This window comes from Mauremys mutica, chromosome 18 (assembly GCF_020497125.1).
Source record: "Mauremys mutica isolate MM-2020 ecotype Southern chromosome 18, ASM2049712v1, whole genome shotgun sequence".
Lineage (NCBI taxonomy): Eukaryota > Metazoa > Chordata > Testudines > Geoemydidae > Mauremys > Mauremys mutica.
Genome location: NC_059089.1, coordinates 25,488,559 through 25,502,515, shown reverse-complemented (window position 1 = coordinate 25,502,515; position 13,957 = coordinate 25,488,559). Strand labels below are relative to the sequence as shown.

The following is a 13,957-nucleotide window of genomic DNA, read 5'->3' as shown; positions in this document are numbered from 1 at the left end:
TGAGTTGGGTAAGATGTCCTCTTTCACTTCCTTTTCCTAAAATAAGGTTGCTATGCGGTGTTAAAATAGCTGCTGTATTCCACCCCAGGGGAAGCTGCATTTCTGTAGCTGAAAAGATCCTTGCATTGGGCCCGACCCTGAGAGGGGTTCAGGCCCTGAATTTGTATATCAGTTTGTTACATTTGAGCAGTGCTTTGGATGTTCCCGGAGGGAAGATGCCGTAATAAAAAGAAGAGGAAAGGGAATTTGTTTTTAAATAACACTTCCACTGGACATAAATCCAAGAGAAACATCTCTATGCCTATGGCCAGCAGCCAAACTGCTCTACAACTCCAAGAGCATATGGCAGTCGTGCTACTCTGAGATAAAGACAACTCAACAATTATAAAATACTATAAATGGCTACATAAAACATTTGAGGACACTGTGTATGGACTAACCAGAAACTGAAAAAGGCCTTTGAGGAATCAAGATTATCCAGTGTCATACACAGTGGCACTCTTTAGAACTGCTACATTGTCGGTGGATATAGGAACACACACAAAATCGAGTAGCACTTGGATTAGAAGACAGAACAAATTAGCTGTCTTTGAGAACCAGAACATAGAGGACAAGCATTTAGGAATAGATGCAAGCTCCATTTACAAGGTTATAATTAAATATTTGCAGCTGGTAGAGAAATTTAGCTGCATAAATCAAAAGCAGAGATTTGAATTTCAATTAAATGGATCACATGACAGGGATGAGTTGTTAACACTTTGACAATGAATTTGAATTCAGCCTCCTTCCCTCCTGCTCCCCCATAAAAAATGCTGGGACCAATCCTGAGGAAGTCCCTGAGAAGCCAACAAGAGCATAGGAAATCTGCCCGTCTCTTGTGTAGACTTTTGGGCTCAGGCTGGAGCCCAAGCTTTGAGACCATGCAAGCAGGAAGGGTCCCAGAGCCCGGGATCCAGCCCAGTATCTACACAGCAATTTTTAGCCTCACAGCCCTAGCCCCACGAGCCCAAGTCAGCTGACCTGGGCCAACTGTGGCTGTGACACAGATCTTTTGTTCAGTGTAGGTGTACCCTTAGATGCAAGAGGAAGGCAGCAATTACAGCTATTGGTATACAAGGCATGGCGAGGGATGGAGCACGATCTCGAAATTCCTGCTCAGACTACACAACTTTGTAGTCGCTGAAACTTTACCAAAAAGCTCCAATCTTGCAGCGAAAGCATCTCTCACATTGTACTTGGCACAATGCTTCCCAGGAGAGAGATTTTTGCTGGAAAAATTCTGACGTGTTTAAGCACAGTCTCATTTCATTTATCATGTTCAAAGAGCAAGAGCAAAATGATGACAAGTTAGAAGCAGGAAACAAGCTTCCAAATACACTTCTAGACGGGCCAAAAGTTCAACTCTCCAGGAACATACTAACTCCTTTTAACATGCAAAATCATCCCTGGCTTTTGAAAAGTTACTCAATTTAAAAGTATTTTCACATTAAAATCTAAAGTCCTATTGAATAAGAATCTGTATAGAAATATATTCACTGTTGGGTGGTTGATTTTTGACACCAGGTGGTGCTGCAGTGCTAGCTCTTCAGAGATGAAGTAGTGAATGGGGCATACATTACCAGATGGGAATGGGGGGCAAGGAAGACATTTTTGTGCCATGTTGATATAGTAGTTTGGGCAGGGGCTTGTGGTCTTGGTCATCAGGCTGCTGAAGCAGTAATGACACCCTAACTATTCTCCACATGGTACAGTTTCTTTGTGACAGGAAACTTTGTCAGGATAATCTCAGCATCACATGGAGAGTAATTTCCATCTTTTCAGTTCAGTTGCATGCTTTTGAAAATTCTGTTCTGTTTTCTGGGTTAGCAGATAAATGTGTTGGTGCACTAAAAAAAATACTGAAAACCTGCAACCAAGCAGACGGGATACCTGAGTATCAGAGAATAAGTCTTTTAAATACTGCCATCCTCACGTCTGGTCTCTAATGAATTTTGAGCATGAAAGCCCTTGTTTGCCACAAGCCCTCTCTGATGTATCTTGCAAAGTTTTAAGTCCAGCTACTTTTCTGATTTACCCAGACCCAAGGTTTCATGTCAAGTGGCCAGAGTGGGTTTAAAACTTTAGTAAAGCACACTGACGGCAGTTGATGTGTCATGTCCTCTCCATCTTTTTTGAGGGGAGCTTTATGCGAAGTGTATCGCCGGATTTTCAAAAGGTGTTTAATATCTGCTGCTCCCACTGACTCTAGCAGGATCCATGGTGCTTAGCACCTATGAAAATCTGACCAGTAACATTTGATACTAGAATTTAAGTGTTACGTGTTTAGTCTCAGCGATGACATTGCTGAATGCAATTAGCTATTTTGCACACAGCATTTTAAAGTCAAAAGAGGTATATAAAAATACAGAAAACACCTGGCAGATGGCCTCAGACTCAGTGCAATGCAAACTATAACAACAACAAAAAGAAGAGTCCAACAGGAGGGTCCTGAGCAAAGTAAGAAAATCCAGAAATAAATCACTGCTTTATTTAGCAAAAATGCCTACACCCGGGACTGGTTTACTCTACAGTATAAACTCTTCAAAAGGAGAATTTAGGACTAAGCCTTCATCACGTTTTTCCCCTCCAGCTACCCTCCAACACTAGACCCAGCTGATGGATAAGTAGAAATCAGGAAGCAATACCTGAAATAACCTTTCCCATCATCTTCCTTGATTTCCAGGGATACAGAGAATGTGAAAATATCGCTGTCTGGAGTCTGTGGTGCTTCAGTGGCTGAGAGCAGGGGCTGTTTGGCAGAACGGCGGAAGGCAGTGGCAAAACTGTACAGTATTCGACTCACCTGCATTCATACAGAACCAGAGAGATTAGGAAAGGTTCAAGTAGGATTGCTACCTGTGTTTTAATTAACCAGTGGGATGAAAAAATATTGTGCAAGAATATGCAGATATATTCTGGTTCTACTTAAGATACTAAGATAAAATAGTAAATGTGCATGCTGTCACCTCATGGTTGCAATTTCTATGCATTTACCAACGTCTGAGTTATGAAGAGACCATTTCTTCATAACATTTCACAGTGCCTTGAGTGATTATTTCACAAGTTATGGAAATAATCACACTCTGATTCTCTAGTGCATAAGTAGTAATTTATCTATTTAAAGGCTCTGAAAGGTTTCTAAAAATAGCATTGTGGGGCTAGTTAGATGTTTATCATCTCAAAGATTCTGTACCAAATTTGCTCATTTTTTATGGCAAGATTATTTTTTCCTAAGGATCTGCCTCCATAAACAAGTTGCACAGATTTAACTAAAAGTGTGCACTGATTTAGTCAAACTGGTAGTACTTTTTAAGCATATACTCTTGCATCAGTTTAACAAAAGGTGTGATATTGCACCTTCTTGCACCGGTTTAAATCTGGTTTACATCAATTTAGCCTGCTCCTGTTATGCAAACCGTTCGGGCAAGCTAACCTGATGTAAGTCAGGTTCAAACTGATGCAAAAATACACACACAATGTAGCACCAGTTTAACTAAGAAAGTGCAATATCACACCTTTAGTTAAACTGATGCAACTGGGTATGTAAACAAGGTCTAACTGCCAGCTCCACAAATTCTCTGTGTTCTTTCTGGCCTGCACTTCAACAACGGAGATTCTGCAACTGAAATTTGATTAGTGTGTTTGCTACTGTTCAAGCCCAGAGTAGACTGTCTCACTCTCCCAGAGCTGTGTTGGCTCTGCAGGGTTAAAAGGAAAAAGCAGGTTTCAGAAGATCCTCCAGGAGCTCGACAAATCTGCAAGACCATATTTATGAGGTTCCTTTTTCAACTATAACCACAGTGCCCTGCACGCTGCAGCAAGCTTCACCTAAAGTCTGTATCTCCCTGGTGGAAATTCTAGGGTAGCTTCAGATATAGTATTAATTTTAATATTATTAAATTTTACTTTTAATTCAATGAAACCTATGCATTAGCCTTTGCTTTTTTTTTTATATTAAATGGAGGTTGTTTTGCATTATCTCCACATTTTCAGTTTTTTATATGGTGTAAATTTTTATAATGATAGTGAGTATCTACAGCCTAGCAGCTGTCAAGGGGCAGGTAAAGGTTAGCAGCTGGGAAAGTGAGACACACATGTGGGTTTGTGGAATATACACAAGATATTTCTGCTAAAATGATCAGCGGTGAAGCAGTTAATGCTGACATTGAAACTATTCTCTTTTGCTTTCACCCTACTGGATAATTCACACTCTTTAGAGATATTGTTTCAGGCTGTCTGCAAACTCAGGCAGATGTCACTGCCTCAGACTGCAATTCATTCAGATTGAGTTTTCTTTGTAATCATAAATGCTGAAAAATTTTAAATTAAAGTTTAGATTTTGGAGCACAATTATTCAGCCAAGGGTGAATTACACAGCTGTAGAATTATAGAAAACATGGAATCATAGCAATGTAGGTCCTTGGAAGGGACCTTGAGAAGTCATCAAGTCCAGTCCTCTGCACTGAGGCAGGACCACGTAAACCTAGATGACCTCTGACGGATGTTTGTCCAACCGGTTTTTAAAAATGTCCAGTGACTGGGATTCCCCTTTTAGAAGCCTGTTCCAGAGCTTATCTACCCTTATCGTTAGAAAGCTTTCCTAATATCTAACCTAATTCTCCCTGTGACCCGAACAGCACACCAATGCCAGTTGGTATACATTTGTCACAATATTTACATAAAAGATGGCATATAAATATATAATTGGAATACTAATAATTCACTGATCATTAATATTCTGGTGTGATGTATGTACAGTAAACCCACAAAGGACTTCATAGATGTGCTGGAAATATGTGACTAAAATGTGTTTAAAACCAGGCATATCTGGGGAAGTTGATAAACAAGTTTTCTCCGGACAAAGGAAAGAGGCTAATACCTCAAAGCAGGTGTGGCCAAATTCAATAGGCTATTATTTTGTACAGGTATCAGAGGTTGCAGGAAGAGAACATTTGCATTGTAAAAAGCAGGGGAGGAACCAGCAGGGAGACAGAGTCTACACCAGACAGCATGGCATCTATACCTTGCAGGGAAAAAACTAACTTTATCAGGGGATACTCTTCACTCAGAAGAATGTCTTTCAAAGGTTTACTGGACCATAAAGAGCGGGGAGAGATTCCTTAAGTTTTCCTTCATCTGATAAAACAAAGATACCCAGCACTCTGAGCTCTGTGAAGGGTCTTGCCAGAGAGTCTGGTCAGCTGTGCTGGAAAAAACACTTGGTAAGAAACACTTCCTCAAAAAGAGACTCTCGTTTGTTAAATCAGGTTTTAGTCTTAGAAGCATATTTTCACTTTTGTTGGCTCAATCTTTTCTATCTTTATTCCTTATACGTGGTACCACTTAAACCTATGTATTTTTGTTTAATCAACTTGTTTTACTATAAACCAATTCAGTGCTTTGATTAAAATAGAGTGTTTGTTAACCCCAGCTGAGGTAATAAGCTGCTGGGTACTGTCTCTTTAAGGGAGGCACAAGCAAACTCTTAACATTCAGTGACAGGGCTGTGCATAGCAGATAGATTTGGGAGTTGGAGGTTTTTTTTTTGTTTTTTGTTTTTTTTAACAAGACTCAGGGGTTTTTATTCGGTCTTTTAGTTGTGTATCGTACATTCATTTGCCTTTCACAGACTGTTACCTGCTAGGCAAGATTTGGGCTGGTAGAGCCCTGAAGTTTGCTTATAAGGCGAACAAGCTGATGTGTCAGTGAGCTGTCTCACAGCTTAGCAGCAGCCCTCACTTGAGACTGAGAGGGGTAAGAGTGACTTACAGTTTTGGGAACCCTGCAGATTAAGGCACTCCCTTGCTGCAGATTAAGCCCATTACTTCTTGTCTTACTTTCAGTGGACATGGAGAACAACTGATCACCGTTTTCTTCATATTTGAAGACTTATCAGGTGCCCCCTCAGTCTTCTTTTCTCAAGACTAAATATGACCAGGTTTTTTTAATTTTTCCTCACAGGTCAGGATTTCTAAATTTTTAGTCACCTTTGTTGCTCTCCTCTGGACTCTGCAATTTATTCACATCTTTTCTGAAGTGTGGTATCCAGAACTGCACTCTGTATTCCAGCTGAAGCCTCACTAGTGCTGGCTAGAGCAGGACAATTACCTTCTGTATCTTACATAAAACACTTATGTTAACACACTCCATAATGACATTAACCTTTTTTGCAACTCCATCACACTGTTGACTCATTCAGTTTGTGATCCACTATAACCCCTATGTGATCCCTATAAATGAGACCTTGAGTACACGAGACACTTTAATAAGACTTAAAAGCAACATAAACAAATTTAAATTGAAGAATAAGTTTCATTTGTTGCTGTTAGGACCAAATTCTTAAATCAGATATTCAATCTCACTGATGTTAGCGAGAGTTATGAGTTCTGGGAAAGTAGCTGGTCCAAAAGAGATTTACAAAGTGTTGCTGGGATATGCTCTTAACGCCAGTAAGGTCAAGAAAGAATTCAACTTACAGCTTCTTGGATTTCACATCGGAAGACATGAATCCTGAACAGTTCTGCATTGTAGTGGCTTTCAGTGAAAGCAAAGCAGTCACTCTCGGGGGTCCCATCATGCCCTCGCACACAGAAGAGAATTTTATAGATTGGATAATTTGCTATTTCTGTGTGTGTTTGAGGATCTAAGAGCCTGTTTAAAAAAAAAAAGTAAAGTAAAGTTTGGGGCTTTACAAGGATTACTTTGGCCAACCATTTATTTGTGAGATTGAAGGAGTCCACTGATATTTAGAGAAAGCATGATACATAGACCCTATCCCCAATTGTCATTTATCTCAAGGCACTAATTAGATGTGAAATACTGATCCATGCCCAACCACTGTGTAAATGCCCCTCTCCCACAACAGAGTGCAATCAGCCCCTCTCCTCCAACAGAGTGCAATCAGTCAACATTAAAATGGAATCCTATTAAATGGGCCCAGGTATTTCCATCTTGCCTGAACCACTTTACTCTGAGGTGACAGGACAGGGAAGAAAAGCAGTGCTGGATCTGCATGTAAGTTATTTGACTTTTTTTCCCCCCTTATGCCTAAGGAAAAAAGTGCAGGTGCCTGAAGTGCAAGACACTTATGTCTATCATTTCCATATAAAGCTCAGACCTTCCCATTCAGAAAGCTGACCTAACCTACAGCAGTTCACACATATTTCAGGTCACACAATTCTCCCATCTCACAATAGCCCTTGCCTGCCCTTCTGTGGCATTCTTTGGGGAGGACGACTACAGCCTGCTCCCCGCCTGAGACTCTGCACATGAACAGTCTTACAGTCCTGGCTCTGCCTCCCCTGGGATTAGAATTTAGTCTCTATTTGTAAGGCACCAGTAAGTAACTGCCCCAGCTACGATTTCCAAGACAATTCAGATATTAAAGAAGATTCTGTGCTGCCCCTTGTACATGAGAAGTTCTTTGCAAACTGATCTGTAAGGCCACTCGACCTTCTCTTCTTTAAAATCCCTCGAGACCCACTTCTGCCACATTTAAAAGAAATCCCAGGTTGCTCATATCTCCTCCTAATTGTGATTAGTAGCTCGCTCTCCTTTGACAGATGGAACTGATCAGACTGACTGCAACAGACTCCAGAGCGTCCCTGTATGAGCTTCATACCTCACGGTTCCTTCAGACACATTAGGCACTGACAGGGTCACATCTAAAGAAATCTGGCACTGGCTTCGTAAGATAGACATCATTCTCAGGGCTTCCACTTCGCTCCTGGGGGCGTTCACTGAGGCACAGCCCAGGTAGGTAAGCTTGCTGAACACCACACTCTCCTCATCGGCCACTGGTGTAAAAGGGCTCGACTCCTCACAATCTGCAATAAGGCACAAAGTGACAAATGAAGAGGCAGGCCAGCTGGTATATATGTTAGTAAGCTTCAAGACAGGCCTCCCAATAACCAGGGGTCTGAAACCATGCAACAGCATTCATAGAATCATAGAAACATAGGGAAGGAAGGGGCCTTGAGAAGTAATCAAATGCAGCCCCCTGTGCTGTGGCAGGGCCAAGTAAACCTAGACCATGCCAGACAGGTGTTTGTCCAGGCTGTTTTTAAAACTTCCAATGATGGGGATTCTACAACCTTCCTTGGAAGCCTATTCCAGAGCTTAACTACCCTAATAATTAGCAAGTTTTTCCTAATACCTAAGCTAAATCTCCCTTGGTTCTGATTAATTCCATTACGTCTTGTCTTACCTTCATGGAGAACAATTGATCACCATCCTTTTTATAACAGCCCTTAACGTATTTGACTATTGTTATCGCCTCCCCCTCTTCTTTTCTTAAGACTAAACATGCCCATTTTTTTTTAAATCTTTCCTCATAGGTCAGGCTGTCTAAACCTTTTATCATGTTTGTTGCTCTCCTCTGGACTCTTCCCAATTTGTCCACATCCTCCCTATAGTGTGGTACTCAGAATCGGACACAGCCCTTCAGCTGAGGCCTCACCAGTGCTGAGTAGAGCGGGACAATTACCTCCCGTGTCTTACATAGGACACTCTTGTTAATACACTCTAGCGTGATATTAGCCTTTTTGCAGCTGCATCACATTGCTGACTTACATTCAATTTGAGATCCACTATAACCCCCCTGACTCTTTTTAGCAGTACTACTGCCTAGCTATTATCCTTCATTTTGTAGTTGTGCATTTGATTTTTCCTTTCTAAGTACTTTATACTTCTCTTTACTGAATTTCATCTTGTTGAATTCAGACCAATTTTTTTATTTGTCATGGTCCTTTCAAATTCTAATCCTGTTCTCCGAAGTGCTTGCAACTCTTCCCAGGTTGGTCTCACTTGTAAATTTTATAAGCATAGTCTCCACTTCACTATCCAAAATATTAATGAAAATATTAATAGTACCAGATCCAGGACTGACACTTGTGGGACTCCACTAGATAAGCCCTCCCAGTCTGACAGCAAGCCATCGATAACTATTTTTTGAGTATGGTCTTTCAACCAGTTGTGCACCGCCTTATAGTAATTTCATCTAGACATTACAAAAAGCCAGGACAGACTAAAAGGAATATGGAAAGCCCGTGATTAGAAATGGAAAGAGCCACAGGGCTATCCAAGCTCTTAAGATTGGCTCTCTCCATGGGGGTACCCTCTAGCATACTGTCCGAATGCATTCATTTTCACCAGGGCAGTAAAAGTCACAGGAATTCTAATTGGACCAATTTAACAGACAGCACGCGTTTAAAGCACTCATCGTGGTCACACTGTGAACTAACCACCATTTTCCTTCAGGACAGGGGTTTCCAAACTTTATCCATAGTTTGAACCATATCTTAAATAATCTCATGGGCTACCTCCCCTCCTAATGGGAATCATATGACATCCCTCTGGCAACTACAACATTGCTCAGACAGAAAAGTGATATCAGAAGTGTACTTTTAAATTCTTTTAATGCTATTTAGCAGCTAAAAATAAGAATAAGAAAGCTTGATTTTATTGGGGATCATTTAAAAGAGAAACAGAGAGAGAGTGAGAGCATGCTAGCTCTTAGAACTATTTGCTGAATTCACAAATTTTGTGCAAACACATTTTATAAGCCTAAACCTTATGAATGAATGCCCATGAGATGGAGCATCTTCACTCTTTATTCTCTGTAGACAAATAAGTTGAGCATCAGACACTTTTCAACATGCATGTAAGTTTTTCAGGCGAGACCGTAAAAACAAGATCCTGGCTAAAAAATTTTAAAAGCACCCAAATCACCTAAGCATTTTTGAAAAATTCGCCTCATCTGCTCTGCCATACCTTTTAAGACCCCATGCCAATTTTGTAGGAACAGGGGCTTTAATCAAGTATCTTTAGACAAAGTTCCCTTTCCTCTCACTGTTCCCCAACTGTCTCTTGCCCTTCACCCCAGAAGCAGCTGCATTTCAGTGGTAACATACATATGATGGTGAAGTACTTTGGGATCCCTCTGGGTGAACGCAGCCAGAAAAATGCAATACATTCACCCTGTTCATCTGCATTACAGCACATTGTTTTGAGTAGCTAACTTACTTCTGAAGTAGTAAATTTGACTATACTATTGATACCATCCTACTATATGAGCAGATGACATGACAAGTGCTTCATACATTGCGCATCATACACAGAGAAACCCAGAACTTCTGATGGCCGCTAGTAGGTACTCCCCAGATTTTCTAACCTCCTTGTGTCGGTTTCACTGGCAGGCTCATCTCAGGTTTCTGGAGTCCTGTCATCGACACCGGGTTAATGGTAGAGGATGCTGACGCCTCAAGAAGGATGGGATCTTCCCCTTCTCCATCAGTCCTGCTTTCTTCTCCACGTTCCCGGTCACTGGACAGGTCTTCCATGGGTGGATCCATCAGTATATCTTCAAGTTCCTTCTGCAGCTGCTGCTCACTCCCATTCCCTACAATCTAAGAGTCAAACACAATCAGGAAGGAAAAAGGATTGTTCAGTTGAAGAAAAACTCACATATAAAGAATTAAAAAATAACTAGCATAAATTCAGACTTGCCATCAGCCACAACTGCACAATCTAAACACACACAACTTAAATGAAAGCCAGACATGCAGCAAGTGATTTCCCTAGATTTAGTATAGGAGTGCTCTTCTTCAGAAACAAAGCTGGCCTTGTTTAATACTTCAAGATATCTTAAAAAGAGATCTGAGAGCAGGAATTACTTGGACATGGGAAAATAGAGTGAGGGGATTGTCCTCCAAAACTAGTCAGACAGCATATAAAGTATATGCAAATGAAAGTATTAACGGAAGTTAGTACTATTATGGCTTTTATGGAGGCCTTCAGGGCCAACAGCAAGTGCCTAATATTCGATAAATACACTATGCTGTTCATAAGGATGAAAAGATCTCTGTCTACTGATAAAATAATGAGATTACATAGGAAGAGGGTTCAGGAGAGGGGAGTCAGAAATAGATTTATACCCTCGGCATCAGAAACAGAAGCCATTTGGGCAAAGTATTAAATGCACATAGTTGTGTTGCTTGCTGACGCTGCACCCACTGAGGCCAATGGCAAAGCTTCCATCAACTTAAATGGTGCAACATCAGAGCCTTAGGTGGTAAGAGGATGGAGCCAGCATTTAGTACTCTGCAGTGGCTAAAATAGACTGAAAATCTAGCCAAGGAAGAGGAACACTGCTGGCTCTGATGTCTATAGGGATACAGAGGAGCTCTATGGAATGAGGGAATAGAACAGAGGCGCATTATGAGGCACAAGGTGCAAGTGTTGGTGTCCTATACAGCTGTGCTTCCAAAATGTCTAAAACTTCACACTTCAGGAACTCATTACATAATTTACCAATCAGTACCTCTACCTGTCACAATGGTATTTAGATATCGAAGTGGCAAGTGTATCACAAATACCGTAGAACAGACAAAGGAGATGCAGAAAGCATCTTGAAAGCATTTTGCCAAGTGGAAGCCAACGAAATTTACTAATGTTCTATCACTTAATTTGTTGGTAGCCATCCTTATCCTGCTGGCGTTGTACCCCATTTCTCTATCACATCCATCTTTTTTAAGATACTGATGTAAGACACTGCACATAAGCTAGAGGGTCCTGGCTAGTTCAGTTATATCAGATCCCTAGCACCTTTTATTAGTCCTTTTTTGTTAGAATTTTTTTAAAAATCTTATCCAGAAAAAAGAATCTGGAATTAGTTCCTGTTCTACTCCTCTCCTTTTTGCTTGGACACTAGACAGTAAAGCATGGAGAAAGACTCAATGCACACAGAAGTCTGCCAGAACACCACTTACATAAGGAAGTATATAATTCTATCTGCACCATAACCAATGTATCTTAGTGGAATATCAACTTATGCTGAAAGCTTTTGAAGCAATGGCCTAGGTCCTCAGATTCAAACAGTAACTAAGTCAACCTACAGTCCAGGTAAGACTGTTAAAATAATACACTGAATCAGGTACCAGGAGAGCTTCACATATTACAATTAGAGCCTTGAAATTAAATCTACTATGAGAGCAAGAAAAAATATCAACTAACAATACCTTGTTATGTGGATGTTCATATGAGTCTACATGGTACATGCCCTCTAAAGAAAATTATAATAAAATTCCCAGCAAGAGATATTCACCTTGTTACTGGCTCTCTCGTATCACTCCCCTTTGAGCTGTAATTCTGACACAGCAGCTGTAGGCTTTCAAGGATCAATCCTCACCCCCAACCCATCTCCAAACTTCAAACACTTAAATTCAATAGAGAAAAGTGGAGAAATCTCAACCATGTGTAATACCTTCCCCAGACTTTCCACACCTTCACCCTATGATCCCCACAAAACACAAAAATAAATATTACATCTATGTCTGAAAACCTCAACTTGTATAGTGACCAGCTGCTTAGGGTTTAAACAGTTTCTTGATTTCTTAGCCATTTGTCACACATGGAAAACAAAAATGAAAATCAACTGCTCTTCCCCCTCTACATTATTTAAAGTGAATTTGGTTCTGATCAAAGGCATCACTTTGACAACGCTGTACTGAAGTTCTCTATCTACAGCGCAGGTGAAACACATGCAGTGGCAGGCTAAGCTTTCCACACACTGTGCCTTATGCCTGAACGGCTCGTTCAATCCTTGACCTCAATGCTGAGCCTGCCAAAGGGGCCTAACTAGTGCCAACTGTGGTGGCGGTGGCCTCGTTTGTGACCTGACTACCTGTTCACTAGTCACTGACCCGAGACGTACACAGCATTTTACATACGCCACTGAATACCCTTCCAATGATAAATTTCCATTGTTAGTGACCTGGGCCGCAGCCAAACCAGTGACCTAAGAGGGCGAAAGCTCCAGCTTTCCATAGCACAGTGGTTTTCATCCTTTTCTCATGTGCAGACCCCTAATATTTCATATGGATGTGCAGACCTCTTTGGAAATTCAACCTGTGGTCTGCGGACCTCCTTTTCTGGAATCTGAAACTTTATTTTCATAGTCACCTTTCGCAGACCCCCTTGACCAGAGGTCAACTTATTTACCACTGTGGGCGGTATATGCAGCTCTCTGTGTGTGGAGTTGGCCCACAACACAATATATATATTACCTGTATGGCCCAAAGAATATCACATGGGCCGAAGCTGTGCGCTGATTGGGCTGCAAGAGGCCTGGAACCACTGCCTTAGACACAGTCTGTGGACCCCCAGGAGTCCGGACCACAGGCTGAAAACCACTGCCCCAGCAGATGGTACACGAGGAGTGAAACAAATCAGCAATAAAAACAACACAGAGCACATGAAACTGAAAGCAGGAAGAATCTAATGAGTGTTATTGTAGAGTCCAGGCCAGGAGAAAACCCCCCTGGCGTGCCCACAGTCAGGCTGCCGATGCTATGGAATCACTCACAGAGAGGAGGAGATTTTCAGTACGGTTTGAAGGTTTCTTGCATTTTATCCTGCTCATTTTCCTGCAGCAAAGGAAAGAAACCACCTCACAGAGACGTATGGCCTTAGAAACCTCAGTAACTTGTGGCTGGCTATGAACGGTCACAGAAGGTAAAGCAAACAAAAGCCAAGGAGATACCTGTGCTCCTCATTCCAGACTACGATTTACAAAATGGAACAAGAAACATCAATACACTTGAAACCTGGACACAGGGCGGGACTCTTACAGCTGCATTCAAAAGCCCCTATGTGGTAAAAACATGCAGTCCAGGGGCCAAGAGAAAAAACAACACCACTGCCTTAGAGGCAAATGGGAGCCAAGGACAGGAAGACAGTCATTCAATGATGCTACTAGTGAGCCATGTTTTGGAACAGTGGGGGTCATTTAAGATGTAACAGTTCTGTAAGTTTGCTGGAAACACACAAATGATCAGTAAGAGGCAACCTCTGAACCCTGACAGAAGTGGGGGTGCAGAAGGGAAAGGTAAAGAGATTAATGATCTGGTAAATGTCTGTC

The 13,957-nt window shown here is 41.3% G+C and overlaps 1 protein-coding gene across 1 annotated transcript in view; it reads right to left on the bottom strand.

The window, feature by feature from the left end:
- Positions 1 to 13,957, bottom strand: part of RABGAP1 (RAB GTPase activating protein 1) — a 120,581-nt gene that overhangs the window by 92,167 nt on the left and 14,457 nt on the right. Inside the window, exons 3-6 of the mRNA XM_044992392.1 lie at positions 10,211 to 10,445; positions 7,661 to 7,865; positions 6,516 to 6,690; positions 2,685 to 2,842 (exon numbers count right to left, since the gene is read on the bottom strand). Of these exons, the coding sequence (XP_044848327.1) occupies positions 2,685 to 2,842; positions 6,516 to 6,690; positions 7,661 to 7,865; positions 10,211 to 10,445 (773 nt within the window). The remainder of the gene's footprint in view (positions 1 to 2,684; positions 2,843 to 6,515; positions 6,691 to 7,660; positions 7,866 to 10,210; positions 10,446 to 13,957) is intronic.